The sequence below is a fragment of the Anolis sagrei genome, chromosome 5, assembly GCF_037176765.1.
Source record: "Anolis sagrei isolate rAnoSag1 chromosome 5, rAnoSag1.mat, whole genome shotgun sequence".
In the NCBI taxonomy this organism is placed as follows: Eukaryota; Metazoa; Chordata; class Lepidosauria; order Squamata; family Dactyloidae; genus Anolis; species Anolis sagrei.
This window is the reverse complement of record NC_090025.1, coordinates 175,879,851-175,907,124: the sequence shown is the minus strand read 5'-3', so window position 1 is coordinate 175,907,124 and position 27,274 is coordinate 175,879,851. Positions and strand designations below refer to the sequence as shown.

General features: G+C 39.8%; 1 protein-coding gene across 2 annotated transcripts in view; it reads right to left on the bottom strand.

The window, feature by feature from the left end:
• The window catches only part of SYT10 (synaptotagmin 10), a 51,887-nt gene that overhangs the window by 12,162 nt on the left and 12,451 nt on the right, over positions 1–27,274 (bottom strand). For both annotated transcript variants that reach the window (XM_060776810.2, XM_060776811.2), the window contains exons 2-3: positions 21,307–21,667; positions 6,846–7,410 (exon numbers count right to left, since the gene is read on the bottom strand). In XM_060776810.2, coding sequence (XP_060632793.1) covers positions 6,846–7,410; positions 21,307–21,667 — 926 coding nt within the window. The remainder of the gene's footprint in view (positions 1–6,845; positions 7,411–21,306; positions 21,668–27,274) is intronic.

Here is a 27,274-nt window from a genome sequence, read left to right as displayed (position 1 = left end):
AGATATTCTGGGATCAGCAGATAATCTGGGGTCAGATCCTAGATATAGGAGCAGTGTGGAAGGCCCTGAGTTTACCTTAGAGTTGTAATAAGTTGGAAATGACTTGAAAGCACATAGCATGCGCACATACCAAGAAGTAAGTGAAGTGAACAAGTTAAGTGAGAAGACAGTAATAAATCATAGAGAGGAACAAGCTTGTTTTCTATTGCCCTGGAGACTAGGATATGGAATAATGGCTTCAAACTACAGGAAAGGAGATCCACCTGAACATGAGGAACTTCCTAACTGTGAGAGCTTTTCAGCAGTGGAACTCTCTGTCCCTGAGTGTGGAAGAGGCTCCTTCTTTGGAAACTTTTAAGCAGAGGCTGGATGGCCATCTGTAGGGGGTGCTTTAAATGCGATTTCCTGCTTCTTGGCAGGGGGTTGGACTAGATGGCCCCTGAAGTCTCTTCCAACTCTATGATTCTGTAATTGCATTTGGTTGAACATGCTTACAACATTCTAATTAGATTTGATAAGGATGGAATGACAACTCAAGAACTTTATCATCACATTCAGCTGCAGATGGTTGCAAACCCCACTTCAGGCCTCCTTTCCCAAGACTCTTCCATGTGCACTGGAATGAGGCTTTTATTATTTCCTCTCACTGCATATTAATTTGAAGCTGATTATATAGCTGCTAAATGTGTGCAAATAGCTCTCTGTCTTAGGACCATTACATGTGGAAAGTACGGAATATGTGATCTCGTTTCTTGGCAACTTTCTACCTTTTAAAACAGCTGCCCTATGTTGGTCAGTGGGTGTGCTTTTAATAAGAACAGATTTTCAGTTCCTTCCAATTGCACTTTTTCACCCATTGAGATGTCAGTGCTCACATAGTGTCTATTAGCCCTTATGTGATACAGTTGCCTGCTTGCTCTTCTGAGAAAAATCAATAGAAGCCTCAGGCAGTTAATAGCAGCAAATTTCAGCCAAGGGGTAAACTATACACAAAGAATTACATCTTTCTCTTTGGCCAGGATTTTGGATGGGCATGATAACATTTGCAGATTGTAGCAAAGATTTATCTGGAGATCTTCATGCTCACGTTGAGAAGTATAGGTAGGGGATCCCTCATCCAAAATGCTCTGACCTACAAGAAGCACTGCCTGAACATCAAACAAAAAGTGGGCGCTAGAAACAACATCATATGAAAGCTGACTGGCACAACCTGGGGATCACAACCAGACACAGTGAAGACATCTGCCCTTGTGCTATGCTACTCTGCTGCTGAGTATGCATGCCCAGTGTGGAACACATCTCACCACACTAAAACAGTAGATGTGGCTCTTAATGAGACATGCCGCATTATCACAGGGTGTCTGCGCCCCACAGCACTGGAGAAATTACATTGCTTAGCCGGTATTGCACCACCTGACATCCGCCGGGAAGTAGCAGCCAATAGTGAAAGGACCAAGGCAGAGACATCTCCAGCTCATCCCCTGTTTGGGTATCAGCCAGCACATCAATGACTTAAATCAAGACATAGTTTTCTTAGATCTACAGAGACACTCGCTGGAACACCCCAGCAAGCGAGAGTCCAAAAGTGGCAGGCCCAAACCCAGCACCTCAATTCATGGCTGATACCAGATGAGAGACTCCCCCCTGGGCACACAGAGGACTGGGCGACTTGGAAGGCGCTGAACAGACTGCGCTCTGGCACCACGAGATGCAGAGCCAATCTTAAGAAATGGGGCTACAGGGTGGAATCCTCGGCATGCGAGTGCAGAGAGGAGCAAACCACTGACCACCTGCTGCAATGTAACCTGAGCCCAGCCACATGCACAATGGAGGACCTTCTTGCGGCAACACCAGAGGCACTCCAAGTGGCCAGATACTGGTCAAAGGACATTTAACCAAATACCAAATTTGCAAAATCTGTGTGTTTTTTCCCCCTTTCCCCCCCTTTTCTTTTTAATCTCGGTGTTTGTTTTGTTCTGTTAGAATTGTAATACAATGGTTGCTGATGACACGATAAATATAAATAAATAAATCCAAAATGCTTGGGATCAATCATGTTTTGAATTTAGTTTTTTATTTTGGAATACTGATAGTTGCATATATGTACGTAAAGAGATGGGACCAAGTGTAAACATGGAATTTATTTATACTTCATAGATACCTGACACACATAGTCAAAAGATAAGAATATATATATATATATATATATATATATATATATATATATATATAATTTTGTGCATGAAACCATGTTAGTATACACTTTTTGTATCAAGAGTGACTCGAGAAACTGCAAGTCATTTCTGGTGTGAGAGAATTGGCCATCTTCAAGAACACTGTCAAGGGACGCCTGGTTGTTTTGACGTTTTATCATCCTTGTGGGAGGCTTCTCTCATGTCCCCACATGGGGAGCTGGAGCTGACAAAGGGAGCTCATCCGTGCTCTCCCTGGATTCGAACCTTTGACCTGTCGGTCTTCAGTCCTGCCAGCACAAGGGGTTAACCCATTGTGCCACTGGGGGGGGGGGGGATACACTGAACCATCAGAAAGCAAAGATGGCACTATCTTAGCCACCTGTGTGCACTATTTTGGATGTCCGGATAAAGGACGCTTAACCTGTATTAGGACCAGGTCTGCTCACCAGATGCCTTTGGCCTTTGAGTTCTACTTTCCAAATTGTAAATAGCTGTGAGGGCAAACATTTCCTATATATTAACATCCCCAGCAAGTCCTGGGCTAAGAGTCTGCCTGTACCTCTTCAGATAACTACCATTTTTGATAGCTAGCAGCTTTAGTAAATGCCTAAACAGAATCTGGGGGAAAATAAGACTATTTAAATTTTTATTACTCAATTCTTCATGCTTTAAATTATTATTACTTAATCCAAAATGCTGGCTGGAGAATTGTGGGAATAGTAGTTCAAAGAGGTACATTTACCCCAACTTTTCTTAAAGATAGGAACTTGCTTCCTGTAAGCTTCCACAAAGACTCCTCCCTCCCTCCCCTTTTTCTTACTGTGAAGTGACTAGTTAATTATTTCACATTTTAAAAACAAAATAAACCCCACAACATTTTATGAACAGTAAATCAGGACATAATCACAGTAAGCCACAGACTTTAATTGTCTCTCTGTGTCTCCAAAACCTGAAGGGACTTGTACTAATGTCAGAGGCCAAGAAAATATTAATGTTCGGTTCCATGCAAATTAGCAAAGCTCTGTCAGTGGTGTTGTACCTTTGGGGTGTGGTGCTGGAGATGTGTTCTGTGGATAGTGTGGTCTGCTAAAAAGACAAATAAATGGTTCCTAGAGCAAGTCAGACATGAACTCTCCATAGAAGGGAAGATGATTAATCTGAGACTGCCGTACCTTGGTCATATGATAAGAGATGACTTACTAGGAAAGACAATAATGCTTGGTAAAGAGGAGGGCAATCAGGGAAGAGGAAGACCATGTTCCAGGTGGATTAATTCAATCAAGGAAACAATAGTTCTTAGTCTCCATAGTCTGAATAGGGCTGACATGAGGCAACTTGGAGATATCTTATTCATAGGCTTGCTGTAAGTCAAAGCCAACTTGAAGGCAGTTAACAACATATAGTGAATTCCCACAGTTGGCAGTCCCTGACTTAGGGACCTTCCACATAGGCCCTATATCCCAGGATCTGATCCAAGGCTTTCTGTTTATCCCAGATTATCTGGCAGTGGGGACTCATATAATCCAGTTTAAAGCAGAAAACCTGGGATCAGACCCTGGGATATAGGGTCTGTCTGAAAAGGTCCTTAGTTAAAGGATCACCCATTTGTCACTATGGGGCAGGGTGAAGTTGGGAGGACCTTAGTTGTGACCACCTATCAAGTTGAGATCTACAGATGTCCTTTTCCCACTTTCATGTCTGGTCTACATTTGCACTGGAAGACAACCACATTTGGGACCTTTTTTCTAACCTGTGTGCATTGATGTCAGACATCTCTGAACAAACTATGATGTGCCTCTGCTCCCTTTGCACACATTTAACTTATGTGAAATGTTTACACGTGTTTTTTCTTGCTTATTAGTTGTTTTGAATGTTGTGTATGCAGGTGTACTTTTATATACAGATTCCAAAATGAAATGTATTTCCAATCCAAATAATGTAGATGGAAAGAAGTCTGCATAAAAGGTCCATGGGAATAGATTGCTTCCACATCTCTAGTTCAGTAAGAATGGCCAGAGAAATTCCATAATCGAATGCCCTCAAAGCTCCATAAGGAAGTCTAAAGATCTTGTTTAGACTGTTTAGTTACACAGGCTTAAAGGTAGATATATCGTTACATCTTCCAATTTTATTATAACTTCAAATTACCTTACTTCCTTCTTCATGATAAAGTTGTACATATACACTGACAAACCTTGATTCACTTTTGAAAGGGGTCAGACAAAAAAGTTACTATGAAATTGATTTGATATTCAATGTACTGTATTCTCTTACATATGCGTAATGATTTATAGCATGAAGAAAACTGGCACGGTGTAGTTTGACTATGAAGCTAGAACTCTAGGAGCCAAGGGTTCAAAACCCCACTTAGCCATGAAAAATCACTGGTTGACCTTAGGCAACTCAAAGTATTTCAGCCTGAGAAAAAGGAAATGGTGTATTTTCTTTGCATCTGTTATAGGGCCACCATAACTTGTGGCCCTTCCACATAGCCCTATATCCCAGAATATCAAGGCAGGAAATCCCACATTATCTGAGTGTAGACTCGGATAATTCAGTTCAAAGTAGATATTGTGGGATTTTTCTGCCTTGAAATTCTGGGATATAGGATTGTGTGGAAGGGCCCTTGGAGTCACCTTGAAGATACATAACAAGAGTGAAAACTTCCAAATAGTAAGGCTGGAGTCCTGTTAGGACATAATGTTACTATATAATGCCATTAATTTACTTTTTATGTGTTTCTATAAGGAGATATCCAATATCCCATTATGTTTTTTATTTGTCTGCAGTATAGTAAACTATCTTAAAAGCCAGTGTATCGGTGCAAACCTGCTCCCCCAACGTGGAGCAGCCAGTGGAATTTGGCAGCTGTCTTATTTTCTGCTACCATTGAGCAGGCTCTGAATCTCTGTTTAGTAATGAAATCCCAATAAGTGATTTTGGGCAAGTGACACTCTCTTAGCCTAAGAAAAAAGCAATAGCGAACCTACTCTTTTCAAGGATATCCTATGAGAGGTTTGCTATATGTCAACTTGGAGGCACATAACAATAGCCATTGCTTAGCATGTATATATTTCTCCCTCCAATACTGCCTTATGTCCGTTTGTTCTTGTTTATTCAGCAGGGTGCATATCCAGTTGTTGCTCTTGGAAGGTCCAGTTATGTTATTCATCATCATCCATCACTGTTCTACAAATAATATCAATGCAACTGACAAATCCAACACTCCTCCAGTCAGCTCAGAATCCTCCTAACTACAAAACTAAAGGTGAAAATGGGTGTTAAACACCTTACCCTTTGCCAATTTCATTTCTACAACAAAAATGCATTTGAAGAACACCAGTTAAGTATCTCAAATTTGACTTACTCCATATTATACACATATAACAGCGTAACTGTTTTAGTACATGGCTTACTGCCATAGTTAGTAGCAATGATTCTTGAACCTTTACATTTCTAAATGATTTACGACCATATTATCTGAAAGCCAGCTTTATTCATGCAGTCCAGTTCACCATTAAGACCTGTTCTTCTTTATTATTTGCCATTAAAGTCAGTATGGTTAGCATGCACTACTAAAGTCTAGGTCTTCTTTGCAATGACCACAAATCTTTGGATATTTTTTAGCCAACCTGCATTTTGCTTCTTTACCACAGAGAGAGATCTTGGAGAGCTTCCCCTTCTGCTCTTGATTTTGTAAGTAGAATAGCTTTATGGACATCTGCACAATCACATGCTCTTTCAACTTTGTTCCTTACCTCCCTTTTGTGCTTTCTTGGGAAGGCATCATCATAAAAAGCAGCTTTATAACACTTTATGTTCATGTTTATCTTTCTTTAATCTTTGTTCTTCTTTGAATATTTGTCTATGGCTTTTAGCGCCATTGTGTTATATTTCTTGAAGTCAAGTGTAACATCAGCTATTTTCAAGAGGCAAATGGTTTATTAAAAATCATTGATGTTTCAGGCATTAGCTCTTCTAAAGATATTATTTCCAATCCCACTTTCCCCAGCTCCCAGTACATAAAAACTACTTGTCAACAGCTTCAAGACTGTCTTTTTTTAAACAAATCGGCTACACTGAACAATGCTGAGAAACCAAGCTACTTTTAAAGACGGTAATAGTTTCAAAGGTAGCAAAGATTAGGAACAGATGGATATTTTTAGTAGATCTATTGGGATGTGAACTGAGAAATGTACAGTATGGTTCTGGGATTGGGTATTGTATCAAGACTTGAAAGATTCAGGTCCAATAAACCATGAAATTCATTGGAAAACTTTGGTCCAATGTTGCTCTCTTTTGTTTTCTCCTTTTGCTCTTCATCCAGATGAAGAGGAGGACAGCTATGTATGCTGTCTTAAACTGAGTGGAGGAAAGATGGGATACATGTATAATGACTAAATAATGAATTAATTTTAGGAAACGTTATTAAAAATCTGAGGTAGAATAATTTTGAATAACTCGTACACAATACAGAGTGGAGTGTATATGTGGTAGTTCACAAAGTTTAAAAATGGTACTTGAAATTGTCCTACATTGATAATTGTTACATTGATAAACACACATTTTCCACATGAGACAACACTATCATAAAGGTATCACACACATCATTATTTAAGATAATGCAACATGTTGAGATGCCATACTTACTGTAGTGGCATAATGGATATCTTTCCATACTGTGGCCTCTCTAGAGAGATCGGACACTTCAAAAAAGTTGTCAAGAATAACTTCCCCAATCATATCATGTCTTGAAAACCTGTCAAAGTCATAGACACTGAAATGTAATTTCCTGTTGCAAAGTTGATCGTAGGCTACAGGAAACTGAAAGGTTTCATCAAAGACAGGGTTTAAAGTCTTTCTATGAACCCTTGTCTGAAACTTCTTTTTTCTGTCTGGAAGAAGATAGATTTTCACATAGGGATCTGATGTACCAGTGAAGTCTTTTGCTGGTAAATCCAATGCTTTGACAATGGTCACCAAGAGCAATTCATTCTCATAATCGTACTTGAGGGTAAAGCTAAGTTTCCCACAGGTTTTCACATCTTCTTTTTTTTCTTCTGAATCCACAGACTTCTGTTTGTAAAGCTCAGGTTTTATCCTTCCAATGCTGGTAGTGGTCTCCCCTCTTTGTAAAACTGGATCTGTCCCCATGTTAAAATCAATGCTGGACACCTGCATTTGCCTTGGCAAATGTCTCCTGAAAGAATTGTGCCTGTATACACAAAGACAAAGAAATTACCTTTGATTATCTCAAAGGGGAAGGAAATAATTTCCATATTGCTAAAAATGAAAGAAGTAAATCAAGAGCTCGCATTTAACAAGCTTCCATTATTGTTATAACTTCCTGGAGAGAACAATTACCAACAACACTTAAGTAATCCAAGACGATAACTCTATAATTTGGTTCAGGAAGAACATTAATGATTTGCGGGAGGGCATTGAGGAAAGAGCTCAACTATTACATTATAACAAAAATTAGAACAGATTTAGAAGGCAAGGCCCATAGAGAATAGGCTTGATGGAATTGTCATGCTGAATGCAGAGAAAAGACAACTAATGAGAAATCTACATGCTATTTTTGGTTACTCTGCATTTGGGAAGCAGTAGCGCATCCTGAAGAATCAAGTAAGTGGGGTGAGGTTAGACAAGGAACCATGATAAAGATTTCATGCCCCACTCAAACAACCCTACATTGCAATGCTTCCTGAGATAGACTTTGTGGCAGAGGTCCAAGATCCCATTGAGCAGGATTAACAGGAGGGCATCAAACACAGAAAGGATGGGTTACCCCATTTTGCAATATGTTAAGTAACACAAGTCAAGTGTCCCTTTATTGAAATGTTTGGGTTCAGAGGTGTTGAATACATCGGATTTTTTTAAGGTGGTACAGGTACTTGTATATACCTGGCATTGCCTGGGTTTGTATTTTCTTTACGGCTTCCTTTTCTCTCTCTCTGTTCCCCTTGTACACTTTGTTTCTCTCTTTATTCTTCTTTCCTTTCCTTCTTCCCATGCTTTCCTTCATACACCTTCCTCTTTTTTTCATTTCCTTTGTTTTCTCTTTTTTCTTTCTTCACTACCTTTTTGTCCCTTTCCCCTTCTTTTCTTGTCTTGTCTTTTCTTTCTTTCCTCCCCTCCTCTCATACAATTCCCCCTTTCCTTTTTTCTTCCTTCATCAGGCTTTTGCTTGGAAGTCGCAATCTCTCTGATTCAGAGCAAAGCACAGGCACCCATACCCACTTAAAAAAAAAAAGCTCACTTCCTTATGGGGTGGATGACCAGATTGTGGCCTTCAGAGCTGTGTTGTATGCCTCCTTGTGTGCCCATTTTGTCCACTGGTAGCTAATCCCTTTATGTATATGCTGCCCTCTTGTGGTTGCATTTACATATAAACATGCCTATAGGCCAGTATTCCTGTTTATATACTGCCATTTATACTTTTTGGGCTCCTCACTCCAAACAGAGTAGTGTTTGTAGCTGAAACCCCACTATTATTTTAAGTTGGATAAAGAAGACTATGTGAGCCAAGTTTGGTCCAGAGTCACCAGGCCATGTAAGAGCATTTGTGGTACAAACCAACTAACAAAAGCACATGTATACTTTGACTTTTATACAGATGCATAGATAGTATAGCTCAGCAGCAAAGGTGGCAAAAAGCTCCAGCTTTCAGGTGCACATTCTCCAGAATCTCCCATCTTAGGGAGAGGAGAGGAGTGATTTGCAACCAAACTTTCCATAAGCAGTGGTCATGGTAGCTGTTGCTCTTCCTCCACTACTATCTCCAGACAGAACATGGTCTAGAGCAGAAAGTCGCAGTGCAGCCACTGGTGGCCATCTCCAGTTTTGGCCTGGATGACAGCTCCATGTCAGAAAAACAGCCCCCTCTCCTCTCTCCCTCCAGTCCCTGATCCCAGTCAGTGCCTTTTCCACCCCAAAAAATCCTAGAGTGGAATCTCTATCTCACTAAGAACCACCAGTTATCACTACTTGCTGATATTGCTGTCCTCCTCCTCATCTATTTATCATCAATGCACCTGGCACATTGTAAGTAAAACAAACCAAACCAGTGGGTTCTGCCAAAGGCATATCATCTAAAAGATAACTGAGAATTCGGTACAGCTGAAGGTGAAATGTAACCTAATTTTTAAATGCATGCTGTTTATAAATATAAAAAGCAACAAATGGCTATACTTTTTTCTGTCAGAATTGGGTTATATTTTTAAGGTATTATGGATTGTTATGGAAAGACTATGGCTACTAAATATAATACAAATAACTGCAAAGTGGGAGAAGGTTATGCAACATACCAATGTATTTTAAGTTTGTTCTTTTAAAAACTTAATCTGTCCACAAGGTTATAATTGCTTTGATTAATTGGATAAAATTTTCAGAAATAGTTCTCCATAGAGTTTTCCATGGAGACAAAGTCTGGAAATGTTTTCAATAGAGGCTTTATGTAAGAGCAACCTTTACAACTTTGCAAATCAAGCCTGGGTACCGTTTCATTATCTGGGCGGAAGCCACTAGGGGGTGATAGAGAGAAAAGGACAGTCCATTTTACAGGGGGAAGGGTTGAAGGAGGAAAACAATTTTCCCCATTTTTACTGGTTATTTCCGCTCCCCCCTTTCCATATTATAAACAAGAGTTGCTTCCACAACTGGGACATTGGTAGGGGAAATAACAGGAAAAAAGGAGGAAATGGTTTTCCTCCTTCAACCTACCCTCCATCCCCATACAATGGACTATCCCTCTCTCTAGCAGCCCCTAGTAGTCTTCTCCTGGATAATGGAACAGTTCTCAAGGCTGAATACTCACTAGACACTGAAATTAGTAAACTAAGGTAATCATACTTTGGACATATCATGAGATAACATAATTCATTGTGGATTGTTGATTCAGTCAAGGAAGCCACAGACCTGAGGTTGCAAGACCAGAACCAGGCCAGGTTTATGATTAGAGATCTTGGAGGTCTCCCACTCATCGGGTCACCATTAGTCAAAGTCAAGCAACAAGAACAGTAAACTCTGGCTGAAGGTTTTCTGGGAGTTGTAGTCCCAAAAGTAACATTTCCAAGTGTTACCTACAGCCTGCTTATGGATGGATTTAATATTGATTTGCAGTTAGCTAAAGTCAAACAAGCATATTTGATCTCATTTGGAGTCATGACAGACAAAAGGTGAGGAGGAAAGCTTCAGCCTAATCCAAGCTCATTTTCTGCCATTTTAGTTTTAAAGCTTCCAATTTCAACTTCTACAGTTTAGAAATCTTGATTAATAGTTAGTCTTGCTTATTCAGATGATGATGGTGACCATATTGATCATGATGATAGAATATTACTCAATGTAAGCATGCAAAATGGGCAAAGCTGTACATGAAATTTTATAGTTTCTAACCTTTCATAGTGTGTGTTACCAGGATAATTTACAGTTACTCTGCTGTTGTTATATGCCTTCAAGTTTTATTCTGATTTATGGCAGTCCTAAAGTGAACCCACCATGGGTTTTTCTGTGGCCAAGAATGTGTGACTTGCCCAAGATCACCCACTGGGATTCCATGGCTGAGCAGGGAATTGAACTGTGATCTCCAGAGTTATAGTCCATCACTTAAACCACTACATCACACAGATAATAGCTGCTGAACATTACTCTTTTTGTAAAAAGAGAAAAAAAGACAAATTGAGATATTTTTTCAAGTTCCCAAGTGCCCCTTTCCATTTGTTTCAGTGCTTGTTTTTTTTAAGACTATAACCACTTGATTGCAATGTCTCTTGGTTCTCTCTATGCTTAGTTAAAATCAGTCAATTAAATTCTACAGGAGTTACATATAGTGGAACATAGGGTCTAGTAAGCCACTGTCCTGATATCACATGTACCTTGCCTTGTTTCTGAGACACAGCGTTACGGTTAGACACTTAATTGATGTGTTAATTATTTAAATGTGTTTTTGTACCCATGGCAACCTGGGAATGTTTTTTGCTGGTCTGTAGGAACAATGGGATTAGAATGATTGCCACGCTGAAGCATCAGAAGCGCATGTCGGCAAATGAGGTTGCTGGGAGGCTGCACAGTTAATGGCTTGCACCTGCTGCACTCTTTCTCTCTGTGCACTCTGATTTATTTTATTGCCTATCTCTTCTGGTCCTTGGGTGAGCTAAAAAAATTATAACCACACCAGAAGCATCCAAACAATCGGTGACACAGCATTGGCTGGAAATCCAGAAGAAAGCAGCCACAATTCAATGCAGGCAAAGAAAATTCATTGCTAGCTGGAGTAGAGGGTTGGAGGATACAACAGAAAGGAAAACTGGATGGTAGGTTTTTCGGGTTGCATGGCCATGTTTTAGAAGCATTCTATCCTGACGTTTCACCTGCATCTGTGCCAAGTATCCTCAGAGATTGTGAGGATGCTTGCCACCGATGCAGACGAAACATCAGGAGAGAATGCTTCTAGAACATGGCCATACAACCTGAAAAACCTACAACAACCCAGTGATTCTAGCCATGAAAGCTTTTGACAATACAAACTGAATTTCTTCTGCATGTTTTGCACAGCCTTGGTTGTACTTTCCATACATTTGGACGGAGTCCTGGACTTTCCCCTACCTTATTTAGATAACAAGGCCTGGGACCCTTTCACAATACACCTTAGCAGGATTATGATCCCACTTTAACTACCAGGGCTGCATCGTATTATCCCCCATTACATTTTACTGTTACACTTCACAATGCCTATAGTGATTTTGCTATTTAACTGTGAACATATGATGAGTATTTTAAGGTATAGTATGTAGTTTAGGGCCTAAATTCTCTAAAAACACCAGATTTCATCTTAGAAACTAAGCAGTTCAGCTCTGGTTGGTATTTCAATGGTAGACTGCTAATGAATACTAGGTGCTGTATACTTTATTTAAAGAAGGAATTGGCAAAAGTAAGGAAGTGGTAAAACCACCTCTTAATGTTCCTTGCCTAAGAAAACGTTATGAACCTCATGTTGGTGAAGATTTGAAGGCACATTTACACACACAATCTTTAGTTTGAATAGGCACCCATTGCTGTCGTGCTGAAAATATGCAGGAAGAATTCCAAACATACTTAGAACACTGTAGATGTAAAAAGAACCAAATCAATTCTTGCTGCCCTTCTGCTGCTAATGATTGGATACTTTAGATGCAAAGAACAAACCAAACTGGAGTCCACTTAAAGTTTTCCAACATGGTACCCACAAGAAATTGCTTTGTTAAGAAGTATAATATATATATATATATATATATATATATATATATATATATATATTCAACATCACTACTATTTGCCCCCCCCCTTTATATCCTAGCCTTTCCTCAACCAGGACCTAAAGCAGTATGAGTTCAGATTAGAGTACTAAGAAACAAATTGATTTGTGACAAGTATAGGCATTGAAATATGTAAAATTATGATTTTTTAAACCAGTGGAAACTTGTAAATAGAAAAAGTTGGTTCATCTGGTGTATAGTGGAATGGATGAAAGCATCCATCCATCCAGAAGACCTGTAGGTGATCCATATATCCCAACTTATTACTGCATCTCTTAAGTAAGGGAAACACACGTTCACAAAGAGGCATTTCTTCCCTTTTAATAAACAATCAACCTGAAAGAGCTTGACCAGTAGAGTCAAACTGGTGGTGTTGATCTATATAGCTGCTTCATCACTGTTGCAACTTAAAAATAAATGTAACTTGTTTCCTTGTATTTTATTAAGAACGTGAGATTTTCTTGTTAAGCAAAATAAGCACAGTCGATTTACTTTGCTCAGGCTCGGTGCAAGTTGCCTGCATCCCCCATGAAGTTGTATTGTTTAATATAATTTTATTTTAATATCACATTTCCAATATCTGTTCTGATCTTCTTTTATTTCTTCCTGGCTGTTCTATTAAGAGAGAGGACAAAGAAGTTCAGTGGATTTGCAATAATTATGAGAATTTTTTTTCATATTATTGTTTTTTCACCTCATCCTGAAGCTTGAAAACTCATTTTAACCTTTTCTTTATTAAAAAGTACTTTAGCTAGTAATGGTATCTGAAAAAAGTTTCCTTATGTACAGGCAAGGCAGGAGTTGCAGATGGTGGTACACAACTGCTGAATGATTCTGAAGGATCATTGAGGTCAGTTAATTAACTAGAACTCAGAATTTGAGCCAGGCTGGCTAGGAGCTGTAGTACAAAAAAAAAAAACTTCTCAAAATACTGGATCACATGGGAAAAATTGGCCCTAAGATTCAAGAAGCAGCATTAGCTGAAGAACTTTAATGCATGGCTATACTCAGTCACAGCTAGTGTCACTGAGCTCTCCAAAGTGATGAACGTATTTTGGAGAGAAAGTTCTTCAACTTTGACAGCCATACTGAAGTTCATACAGTCAATCCTCCATTTTTAGGATTCCGTTTCACAGATTTGATCATTCACAGATTTGCTTAATATGTTCTCTAGAAATCTCTAAATCCTTCAAGTGCGACTGTGGTCAGTTTTTTTACTGAATTTTATGCTGGTGGACACGTAGATTATAAAGAAAATATTTCTCTAGACATTGTAGGTCCTATAGAACAATTCCATTGTTAACTTCTGGTGGAAGTTGACCACAGAATTGTACTGGAGGACCTAAAGATTCCCAAGAGAGGTATTCACTTGAAATAAAAACAAAATCTCATTGCAGTTTTTCCACTCTCATGGTGTCCTGTCTAGTCATAGTCCTACCTCATGGGATTGTTGTGAGGTTAAAATGGGGACGTGGAGAACAATAGGTTCACTGAAGAAAAGGCAAAATAGAATCATGACAAACAAGATGAAGAACCAGAACTACCAAACTCATAAGATGTGACTGGAAAAAACTTGAACACTTGAGTTTAAGTAATTCATGAGTATAATAAGATCATCTGGGGAGGCCCTGCACTCAATTTCACCTTCCTCGCAGGCATGGCTGGTGGGGATGAGAGACAAGGCCTTCTCATTGGTGGCCCCTTGGCTGTGGAACTTCATCCCTAAGGATATTAGATCAGCCCCCTCCCTCATGACCTTTTGAAAAAGAGTAAAAACGTGACTTTTCGGACAAGTTTTCGGAAATGTGCATAACAGATAAACACAGGATGATGAAATAACGAACACAGAATGGCTTAAACCATGTAAATGGATAAGGAGTTGAACTGGGAGACATTGATGATTATAGTTTTAATGATTTTATATGGATTTTATTATGCGATATTGAATGTTTTTAATTAGTATGTATGTATGTATGTATGTATGTATGTTGTAGCATCTTATTGTTTGCCAATCTATATGCTGCCCTGAGTCTCCTTCAGGCTGAGAAAGGTGGGATAAAAATGCTGTAAACAAATATTAAATAAAAAAATGTGTAACATTACAAGAACATCAATAGCTTTAAAGTGAATGATGAAGACATCAAAAAAGCCAGACACTTTCTACCTTGGCTCAGTAATGGCTCAATGAGACTCAAGAAATGAGGACATGGATAGACAGCTATGAAGCAACTGGATAAGATTTTGAGGTTTAAAGATAAATCACTGCTTAATAAGGTCAGAATAATCCACACAACTGTATTTCCAATTTCTATGTATGGTTGTGAGAGTTGAAAGTAGCAGGAAAAGTGGAAGTCCACATTAGATGCGGACAGATCTAATCAAGGACGCAATGGCCCCGGTGTTTGCAATATCCATGCTGGGCTGTTAAGAACACAATCACTTGGAGGTGTCTCATTCAATTTGAGAGCAATTAACAATAAAAAACATTATAATTATATAAAGGCAACTAATTTTAATTAAAATTTCATTACTTAGGAAAGCCAAAAACATGTCAAAATGCTAGATGGTACTTGAGACAATTCTTTAACCTCCAAGGATTACTTACTCACACCTGGACTTGGAAGATGTAGGCTACAACAAGTGGGGACAATTGCATAACCCTGACCATTCAAATTCCTCACTCCTAGTTCTTGCCTTGGTGTAGCAGACTAAACCATATGGCACCAGATATCCTTCATGGTGTGGCCCAAACCATACAGAATGAAAGCCCTTTTTATAGATAATTATGTGGCTCTCTGCTTCTTTTCTTTTTCTTTTCATATCAGCAAGGATATTTTTTCTGCCTGAAACAAACTCTGAAGTGAAGCTAAATTGCACTCTGGAGGTAAACAACAGCGATGTGAAAATACTTATTCTAGTGTCATTTATTGCTTGTTTGGGATCCAGAGACTTGAAAAATGATTTTATTTTCATAAGCAGACCTCTTTTATAATAGCACAAAAGATAAGGGGAATACAAAATGTTCCAATTAAGAATCCTCACATTCATGCTCCCCCCCCCCCCCCGTACCTCACACCAATGAGCTTCCATATTAATAGCAATGAATCTGAATAATCTTGATCCACTGTTCCACTGACACTTTACTTTTCAGCTGGAATAATTTAGGTTTATTATTAAACAAGAAAATCCAAAAAGGCCCCAAATACACTTTTCCATGGATTAATAAAATAACTTGGAAGATTTACAAGGAAGAACTTACAGACTGGGACATCAGTTCCATGTTTTTGTTTCTATAGTTCCCCTTTGGGAGACAAAACACAGGGGGCTAGATTCATTACAGAAAAAGGACTCAGCTTTTGAAGATGCGAATGCTGATAATGACAGTTATAATGATGGCTCTTGTCCAGTATTTCTCTCTCTCTCTCAAGAAGACAAATTATATTGTAAATACCTTTCATCTTTTGTTTATAGCTCTTCCATATTAAGAAATGGATGTTGCATATTGCATAACTGCTGTTGAGATTATTCCAAAACCACTTCTTTTTCTTTTAAGGTCAAAGTATAGTTTTCAAACCAGGTATGTTCCAATTCAGAGACTGCAAAATTACTTTTCTGCTACTTGCCTAAAAAGGGGGATTTTGAGGGGTTGTGATAAAAAGAAATACAATTTCAAAGTTCAACTCCAATCATGGGGGGGGGGGGGAGGGGGGAGTGTCCTATTTAACAGACAAAATGATGGCTCAGGTGCAAAAGCATTCCACTGCTCAGCATACAGTGTCAAGACAGTTGAGCCAAGGCCTCCAATACCAAGGTATAGGCACCTGACTATGCATGCCAAAATAGTCCCTGGGCAAAGGGAGTAATTTGCACAGTGTTTGTTGTGTCGTCATATAGTGGCCAAATAGGACAGTGATGCTCATGAACCCAACAAAACAGGTGACTTAAGAAGCTAATAGAGGTTCGGTTTGCTCTATATAACCACATCTAGGGCTCAGTTCCTCATACAGAGCAACATGTCCCTTGTTTTGGAGACACTGGTGAGCAAACACCCCTCCTTGTTTACCTATTTTGGTATGCAACCAGCAGTCTCAGTGAGACCATGTTATTTGTCTATGGCTTTTGTCCCCTTGTTACCCACCCTAAAATGTCTGCACTCAACACAACATTGGAGCCTGATTATGCTGTGCCATAGCCTGTCCAACGCTTTTCTCCACTCCAGTGGTTTCCTGTGATGGAAATGAATCTGCTGTAAGAGAAAAGCACATGGAGATATGGAATTTCAGGAAGAAAAGTCCATGTGCTCACCATAGACCCCTTTTGTTGTGAAAATCTAGTCTTTCTACCTCCCTCCTCAATGAATGAACAGGGTACATGTGAGGCTAAACACATAGAGTAAATCCATTTAAGTCAATGGGAAAAGGTTATAGTTTAATTTAGGGTCCTTCCAGACAGACCCTATATTCCAGGATTTGATCCCAGGTTTTCTGCTTTATATGAGTCCCCACTGTCAGATGATCTGGGATAAACAGAAGACATGGGATCAGATCCTGGGATATAGGGCCTGTATGGAAAGGTTCTTAAATTCCACTGCTTTCAGGGTCCATTCTAAGCAAGACCAACCTAGATCAGTGATTAACTTTCTGAACTGGAGTCTTCTGCCATTTTCACCCCCCTAAATTTTGTATTAAGTCTAATTAGCTGTCTGCTGAACCTTAGTAGCACTCATCAAATTTGCCTCCACAGCTGCAAATGAAATTTGATTGTAATTATGTTAGTTGTTTATGGTGCACAGGGCTATCCTCTTCACTCGAGAACCCAGTGAAACTGCAAGGCAGGAATTCCATTTCCTTTTCTGAAGCAGCAAAAAGGGAAGAACAAAGAGAAAACCATCATAATTTTACTACAATGGGTTGCAATGGTGGGACTGCAGGTAGCAAAAGGGCCAAAAGACAGGTGTGAAAGGGCTGTTTGAAGCCATGGGGCATGTGTTGCCCAATTCCATTTTATAGTGCCTACTTAGATACATTTCTACTGATATTCTTTGGTTCAACCATTACAGAGGAAGTTTATGGTACAAGTGCAATCATGCAAATGATTTACCAAGAAGGAATGTTAGGTTCTGCCCTCAACATCTACGGTTTTGTTTTTGCTCTGTAATTCATGACACTTGTTACTTCCTAGTTGTCATTTTCTCTGTTCCTGAAATGGCACTACTTGAATTCATTCAGGTGCAGAGGAGGACATGTGAATTTCACTCCTCACTGTTCCTAGCACATTAAAATTAGATGCTTCTGTCACACTATTCATAAAATCATTCCTTGATTGATGCTACAGGTTGCATTAAGTGCCAAGGTATTGTTCGCTGCTGTGTCTTGATGCAATTCATAATCTCAGGGAGGGATGGAATAGTTGACTCTTTGCTAAAAGTTGCCATTTTTCAGAAATGGTTTGACAGCTGATGGCATTAAGGTGCCTGTTGCTACACTATTACTTTAATACTCTTGTGTGTTTCTAAAAAAAATTAGCCAAAAAACCCCAACCTAAAAAACCTGGGTTGACTTATCATAGAATCATAGAATCAAAGAGTTGGAAGAGATCTCATGGGCCATCCAGTCCAACCCTCTGCCAAGAAGCAGGAATATTGACAGATGGCCATCCAACCTCTGTTTAAAAGCTTCCAAAGAAGGAGCCTCCACCACACTCCGGGGCAGAGAGTTCCACTGCTGAACGGCTCTCACAGGAAGTTCTTCCTAATGTTCAGATGGAATCTCCTCTCTTGTAGTTTGAAGCCATTGTTCCACGTCCTAGTCTCCAGGGAGGCAGAAAACAAGCTTGCTCCCTCCTCCCTATGGCTTCCTCTCACATATTTATACATGGCTATCATATCTCCTCTCAGCCTTCTCTTCTTCAGGCTAAACATGCCCAGCTCCTTAAGCCGCTCCTCATAGGGCTTGTTCTCCAGACCCTTGATCATTTTAGTCGCCCTCCTCTGGACACATTCCAGCTTGTCAATATCTCTCTTGAATTGTGGTACCCAGAATTGGACACAATATTCCAGGTGTGGTCTAACCAAAGCAGAATAGAGGGATAGCATTACTTCCCTGGACCTAGACACTATGCTCCTATTGATGCAGGCCAAAATCCCATTGGCTTTTTTTGCCACCACATCACATTGTTGGCTCATGTTTAACTTGTTGTCCACGAGGACTCCAAGATCTTTTTCACAAGTACTGCTCTCAAGCCAGGCATCCCCCATTCTGTATCTTTGCATTTCGTTTTTTCTGCCTAAGTGGAGTATCTTGCATTTGTCCCTATATGTGGGTCAGTGTACTGTATACCATACCTTTACTCTTACAAAAAATGGGAAACTTCCCCTGAGTACAGTGGCAAAAGGTGAGTATCATAGAATCATTGAGGTGGAAGAGACCTCGTGGGCCATCCAGTCCAACCTCCTGCCAAAAAACAGGAAAATTGCATCCAAAGCACCCGACAGATGGCCATCCAGTATCTATTTAAAAGCCTCCAATGAAGAAGCTTCCACCACACTCGGGGCAGAGGGTTCCACTGCTGAACAGGTTTCACAGGTAGGAAGTTCTTCCTCATGTTTAGGTGAAATCTCCTTTCCTGTAGTTTGAAGCCATTGTTCCATGTCCTAGTCTCCAGGACAACAGAAAACAAGCCTGCTCCCTCCTTCCTATGACTTCCCCTCACATATTTATACATGGGTATCATATCATGAGAGCTGACTCCATGCTGAAAGAACCTAAAAGAAGCACTGATTCCCTTTACTGTCTCCATCATGGCACAACTTCTGGCCTTTTTGAATGTGTGGTTAGGGAAATACTTCCACCCTGAACCATCATTGGTGCTTCCCCTTCTCTGCAGAATAACCCTCAACCTATCTATAGGTCACATCAAATCCAAAACCTGTCCTCAATGTATACATAAGGTCAAGTTATACGTGAGTTTACTTCTTTCATATCATGGCTAATATGCCTTACGCTATATCACATTTTAAAAAATGGCTTAGGATTCAGTGGAGTAGTGTCACTGACGGCCTTGTTTCTTGCAGAAGAACCAGAAGTTTATTTTTCTTTGCAGCTCCATACACCCTCCAAACTACCTATAGAGCAGTTCTATTCAAAGTGCTGGCAAGTTTCCACAAAAGAAATAAACAATTGTATCTAATTGAGAAAATTTGATACCAGTCCCTGGCACATTAATAAAAACAGATTGGTGGTCTCCCACATCAGACAGCCTCAACAGCTCTGCTGCAGAGAGCTGGAAAAATCTCCAAAACTGGTTTTCAGCTGGCACAGAATGGTGCAATGGGGAGGGAAAGAATGTCTGCTGGGCTATCAGATGTATGGTAGCATAATATTAAATGTAGGCCCTGCACTCAACACATGCCTGAATGGTGAGAGTTTTCAAGAGCATCATTTCAAGATTAAAGGCGCCTCTGCATGAAAGAACCCCGCAGTGTATTTTAATAGTTGCTAGGGTGATGTCCCAGAGGTTTGTTATTTGTTACCTGAATTTGACCATGAATTTATCCAGCTCTTAACGCTTGAATGTACTAGGAGCTGAGCATCATTATCTCCAAAGCTGTCTTCCAGATCAGAATGTTCTATGGGATTTTGCACATCTGCAATCAGCAGGAGAACACCACAAACCATCTTCTTTGTGGGTACATGCATGTTGTTCATGCCCTCTTTGGTAGCTATGTAATTACAGTAACTGTTTCGAGGCAAGTATTCAGAAGTTTCTTCATGCTAAACATTACAATACCTACACGAACAAGCTTTATGACCGAACACATGTGAAAACTTTTTCTTATCTTCAACAGAAAGTGAGTCCTGAACACATCAAGATGCTATATTCATGAAATGGTGATACAATGACAGTTTTCCCACACTTTGCAACTTTTAGAGGCTGTCAAACTTTCCACAAACTATGCATTTCATACCATAAATCAGGTTTAATTGTGGAAACAAGTTTGCCACAAAAAAGTCTCAAAATGTGCAAAATCATCAAAAAATGCAGAAAACCCCTTGGTCCAATGAGAAGAAAACTTTTGAAATTAATTCTTGTATGCAATGCTAAGATTTGCCTTCTACAACTTTGAATTGTATGCACTAAAGCTCAGTTTATATCTTATTTTCCCACCTTGTAAAAAAAACTTCATCAGAGAATCATTGCTGTACAGAGTTATGCTTGAAATGTATGCGCTTTAAGGTGCTACCCTACATGAATGTATCATATTTAAAAGCACATGCAACATATGAAACTAACAGGCAAACCATTTCATGAAATGGTTGGATAATCTGATGCATATTTTTATCCAGAACTGTACTGGACTGTAGTTCCCAGGATCCTCCAAACCAGTGTGGCTATGCTGGCTTTTGGAATTCTTGGAGTTGTAGTAAAAAATAACAAAAAGCAAAACATGGTTGTTCTTCAGTCTATATATTTTATATTCACTGAGTTGTTGTGAGTTTTCTGGGCTGTATGTCTATGTTCCAGAAGCATTATCTCCTGATGTTCTGCCCATATCTATGGCAGGCATCCTCACAGCTTGAGAGGTTGAGAGGATGCCTGCCATAGATGTGGGTGAAATGTCAGTAAAGAATGCTTCTGGAACATGGCCATACAGCCCAGAAAACTCACAACAACACATTGATTCCAGCTATGAAAGCGTTTGACAACACATATATTATATTCTCTTGCACCAGGCTATGCATCTGATCATTAACATCCATACATTTTTACTACTTAGCTACATGCTTTTGATCTTGAAAGGGCCAGATTGGTCTCACCTTGAGGAGGATGTAGGCTCTGTGATTTGCCTTTGCATCCGAGCATGTCTGATGAGATGTTCCTTGAGTGCATTCTGGACTTCTGCTGGAATGTCAGGAGAGGTGTGGCTAATTTTCATGGCGGCTTCCAGGAACTTGGTCGAGGGCTTCCCATTTTCTTTAATTACTTCTTTTTTCTCATTAGTTTCCAAAACCTCTGGTGGAGCACTGGGAGTGTTTTGGGGGATGCTTGTTACATTCGAAGCCATCGGCTTGCTCCTCCAGCATGGCCAACACAACTTCCAGAAGACGAAGAGTGAGACTAGCAGCAAGGCGAGCCCACAGAAGCTGACGACAACTGCGAGCAGGCTGACGGAAATGTCTGCAAATAAAAGGAAGCAAAGAGAAATGTCCAAGCAGCTTGAATCAGTTTAATTGGTGGATGAATCCAAGGCACAGTTGGTTAACTTGGCAAAATAAGCAATTTCCAGACCAGTCTCTTATGCTGGTTTTCTCAGAAGTGCAACAAAACCACAACAGTGTCATGTGCATCTTCCATAACAACAATAACAATATAGTAGTAAATATAACATAAGTGTGAATATAAATGCCCCAAGAGAGCTTCTATAAAAATGTTAAACACAGTGATATATTAGGATTGTGTTGCCCTTTGGAAACCCATTTTAGCACTAATTAAAAGACTAATTTAGAAAATAACAGTAACAACCACAAACAACCATATAGTGGCAGATGTTTTAGTGAAGGTGTGATGAAATCAGATATCTTCATATGCCCAATAGGTCACTGCCTAATTGAAAATGTTTCTTATAGAAGAACAATGTTGTAGTTACATTGGAGGAGATGCTGCTGCTCTTCCCTCCCAAGATTGTAAAGAACCCCAGAAATCACTAGAAATCCACTTTTGGTTTTTTAGTGCGAACCCCTCCCTACCTCCTATTTTCCTGGATATTTACCCTACAGTATGAGCCACCATACCCACATGAGCCACATGACCAGGCATGTAGCACCTCCTATTTTCCTGGATATTTACCCTACAGTATGAGCCACCATACCCACATGAGCCATATGACCAGGCATGTAGCCGTGAGGGGGGGGGGGCGCTTGAGGGGCTGGTGCATTATTTAAACTGTTATGTTTATTCATATCATGATCTGACCACCATACTCAATATATCCCATATGCATGGGGGTATTGGGGTAATGATACAAAAGGTTTGCTAGACTAGACCCTCTTTCACTCAGACTCAGCCCCCCCATGAAACTCAGCCCCCCGAAACCCCCCTGAAAATCTTTTAGCCCCCCCCCCCCCGAAACGAAATCCTGGCTATGGGCCTGCACATGACCCATAGTTTCACCTACTTACATGCAATAAATATGTCATCTCCAGGAATTTTCAGATCTGGGAATTCTGGATAGAGCATGCTCAACCTGTATATGCCCATATATGTATAGTAAATGTATTGTATTTTCCAGTGTATAAGATGGTTGGGCATATAAGACGACCCCCAACTTTTCCAGTTAAAATATAGAGTATAAGACTACCCCTCTTCCAATATACATCAAATATTTTTTAAAAAAACATCAGATTTGATTTTAATATGTTAATTTTCCTCTTACTGTACTTCCTTCTCTGCCTCTCAGATTTTGCACATGTGCGCCTGCACTGTTTCACTGCAATCTTCAGGAGTGAAACCTGAGAGGCAGAGAAGGAGGTACAGCACTAGGATACAAGGGTGGGCCAGATGGGTGAAAGAGACATGTTTTTCTGGGCACAACACTGCTCTATCTCTTTGTTCCATACCCTAGGTGCCCTGGATGCCTGCACCTTGCTCTACCCTCTACTTACACCTTCCAGGTGAGATGCCCCCTCACCTTGTCATCGGGACCATGTTAACTCACTTCTATTCATGAATCCTGGTGAGTGGATTTTCTTCTACCATGCTTGTACAGTGCCACCCTTGCTACTTTCATACAGTCGCCACATATCACAGGGATGAGGCCATGGCCATTTTTTAGCTCCCCCATCATATGAGGCGACCACAGATTCTCCAATCCGGCTTGGAAGTTTCAGCACCTGCCCTATAAGACGACATCTGGTGTATAAGATGATCCCCGACTTTTGAGAAGATTTTCCTGTGTTAAAAAGTAGTCTTATACACCAGAAAATACAATATATTGTTACAGCCACCCAACACATAATATCTACACATATATCTTCATGAGTTGGGAGATGAGGTTATGTTAGTTACAGATGCACCCATTATTATCTGTAATGAAAAGTGAAAGGGTATAATGTTAGTAAATGAGTAAGACATGACTGTCCTTGAAATTAGGCATTCTGGGGCAACTACCTCACTGGCAAATATTGGGCAGTATTGGTGACAGTCTTTCTCATCATTCCTCTTTCAATTCTGGCCATTCTCCTTTGTTGGATTCCATAAATTAACCAGCTTCTCTTGAGTGCTATGGAGGTGACTGTCCTACCAGCAGAATTAAAGTAAAATTTGACTACCAGTCTATTCTATCTCGGGGTGTGAAGTTTGTCCTTGGATAGGAAGAGGTGGCCCCTGGATGCTTTCCTGGGTATTTATTTTAATGTGTGTCATCACCAAAATTTGGCCCATCTATCCATGTTTCTCATTGGATGATAAACAGTCCCAACTGATGCTGTGTGCTATAGAAATTGTATGGGCTGCCCCAACTTTTGCATTTCTTTGTTCTAGCTCAAACACAACTCCTACTTGCTAATGTTTCTTGTGAGAAATATTTTCTCTTTCTTCCTCTGCTCCTAATAACAATGACAGTGATAATGATAACAAAGGTAGAAATAACGGCATCTGTAGTCAAAGTCAGATTGGAACAGTTTGATCTTCCTTACACCTCCAAAACACTAGTGAATATGTTTGAAACATTACTGCTTACAATTCATAATTCTTTTATTAACAATTGGTGGACCAATGCACAATGGCTTTTATCCTCACAGGATTGACTCAAGCTGTGCATAATTGGCATTTTTTTTAAGAAGATGGACTTATTTCAGCATATTCTGAGAGTTGCTCCCAGTTAAGTGTTGTAGCCAACTGTTCTTTTTTATCCTCCAAATAATGGCATGGTGCTTGGAAGTACATCTCACACAACCATTAACTTTCTACATGGCAGGCTTTTAGAGTCCCAGTGGCTCAAAATGATGGTCAGTGAATAGACTTCTGGTTTTACTTCATACTTCAAAGTAGTGATCCAAAGCATCGAACTTTTGGGCTAAGCCCTAGAAGCTAATGGTCCTCTAAAGTTCCAACTAAAAGCCAGAGAAGATTAACATATTGACACTGGAGCCATCCACTTTATTTCATTCATCTTCCATCTAGAGTGAATGACACCAGATTAACTTCAGCAAAGTTACTGAATCAAATTGGTTCTTTCAGACCATGTCCTGCAGCAACTAAACAGAACCTTTATATTCAGAAGCAATATATATATATATATATATTTGTGTCTTGTTGAACTGTTGAACTAATTGGGTTCCTTCCTATTTTCTTATTATTTTTTAAATGCAGATGGTAAAGAAGTAGTCCAGGAATACCTGGCTACTCTAAATAAATTCAAGTCTCCAGGGCCAAATGAACTACATCCAAGTGTATTGAGGGAACTATTAGAAATAGTTTCAGAACCACTGGCAATAATCTTTGAGAATTCTTGGTGAACAGGAGAAATCCTAGCAGACTGGAGGAGGGAAAATGTTCTCCCTATCTTCAAGAAGGGAAAAAAGAGGGCCCAAACAATTACCATTTAGTCAGCCTGACATCTATACCAGGAAGGATCCTGGAGCAGATCATTAAGGAAGCAGTCTGCAATAACTTAGAAAGGAAAGCTGTGCTTATTAAAAGTCAGCATGGATGTCTCAAGAACAAATCATGCCAGACTAATCTTATCTCTTTTTTTGATAGAGTTACAAGCTTGGTAGATGCAGGGAATGCTTTGGATGTATCATATCTTGATTTTTTAAGGTAAGGCAAAGCCCACATAATCTTCTTACACACGAAATAGTAAAATGTGGTCTAGACCATACTACTGTTAGGTGGATTTGTAATTTGTTAAGTGACTGAACCCAAAGGGTGTTCACCAATGGTTCCTCTTCATCCTGGAAAGAAGTGACTAGTGGAGTGCCACAGGGTTTGGTCCTGGGCCCAGTACCGTTCAACATCTTAATTAATGATTTAGATGAAGGTTCTGAGGGCATGCATATCAAGTTTGCAGCTGACATCAAATTGGGAGGGATAGTTTATATTCCAGAAAGGATCAGGATTGAAAAGGACCTCAACAGATTAGAGAGCTGGGCTAAAATTAACAAAATAAATTTCAACAAGAACAAGTGCAGGATACTTCACTAAGGCAGAAAAAATGAAATGTACAGACACAGGATGGGAGAAGGAAGGGCCCTTCACAAAACAAACCGTAGAGGAAATAAAGATGGGAGTTAAGAAAATTAAATTAGAAAAATATAAAGACTTAGAAAGAAATTTTATTTGAAAATGGTACAGGACATCAGCCCATCAGATAAAGGCTTGTACGCTCACATGTAGTGGGAATGCCAAAATGCAACAACTTTATGGGGGGAAAGATAATAGAGAAAATGGATAAATTATTCAAAATGCTAATTCAGATAAACATGGAATTTATATTAATTGCAATAACAGGGAACAATAAGATTAGTATAAAAAATCAAGACTTATTCAAAGCAATGATCCTAGCAGGAAGGGTGGTAATAGCCTGGGGGTGGAGAGATTTTGGGCTGCATCAAAAGGAGTATAGTGTCTGGATCGAGGGAAGTCATGGTGCTTTGCATTCTGCTTTGGTTAGACCTAACCTGGAATATTGTGTCCAATTCTGGGCACCAAAGTTCAAAAGAGATATTGACAAGCTGGAAGGTCTCCAGAGGAGGGCAACTAAAATGATCAAATGTCTGGAGGCCATACCCATGAGCTGGGTATGTTTAGCAAGCTTGTTTTCTGCTGCCCTGGAGACTTGGACCCAGGATTCAAATGACAGGAAATGAGATTCCACCTGAAAATTAGGAAGAACTTCCTGACCATGAGTACTGTTCAACAGTGGAACTCTCTGCCTTAGAGTGTGATGGGAGCTTTTTTTCTTGTAGACCTTTAAACAGAAGCTGGGTGGCCATCATTTGGAGGTGCTTTTGGGGGTGCCATCTGCTTTTCCTGCATGGCAGGTGGTTGGACTAGATGGCCCATGTGGTCTTTTCCTACTCCATTATTCTCTGATTTTAAAGAGTAAAGATCAAAGAATTGTGTAAACAGACCCATGTTCTTTGATCTGTACTCTTTACACTAAAATGTGCATCTTCATTGAGTACTTGAAAATCATCTAATAAGTGAATGGCCTCACTAGTAATTGTTGATACAGGCTAACATTCCTTGTTCATTATTACTGTAAATGGAGGAAAGGAACAGAAGAACTAGCAAAGAAGCACTTTGGCAATTTCTCTTTTTAGACCACCAACTTCCTATTTGTTTTAACAATCATAATGTTCAAAAGTGACCTTGACCTGGGACTCTAGAAACTCCCTTTTGAAGATTTATCAGGAGGGTTATGTGAACAGCAAGCAGGCGGTTTGATTGATTTGGTACAGCATGTCCACTCCTTGTCCCCTGACATTCTAGTGTACTGTAGTTGCTAGGGAACTGAAGTGTGAATTAGGAAGTCCCTATTTCATAACACTCCATCTGCAGCAAATCTATTAGGTTTGCAGAAGGACATCAGCTCAGTGATAGAGCATACACCTTGCATGCAAAAGGCTTCTGGTTCAATCTCAGGCATCTCCTTAAGAAAAAAAAGAATCCACTAGTAGCTGGATCTCTTCTTTAGATCCTTTCAGTCAGGAAAGGATCTAAATCATGGAAAAGATTTTCTTTTAGACCACAACAGCCTGCTGTAGATCATGTTGGCTGGAA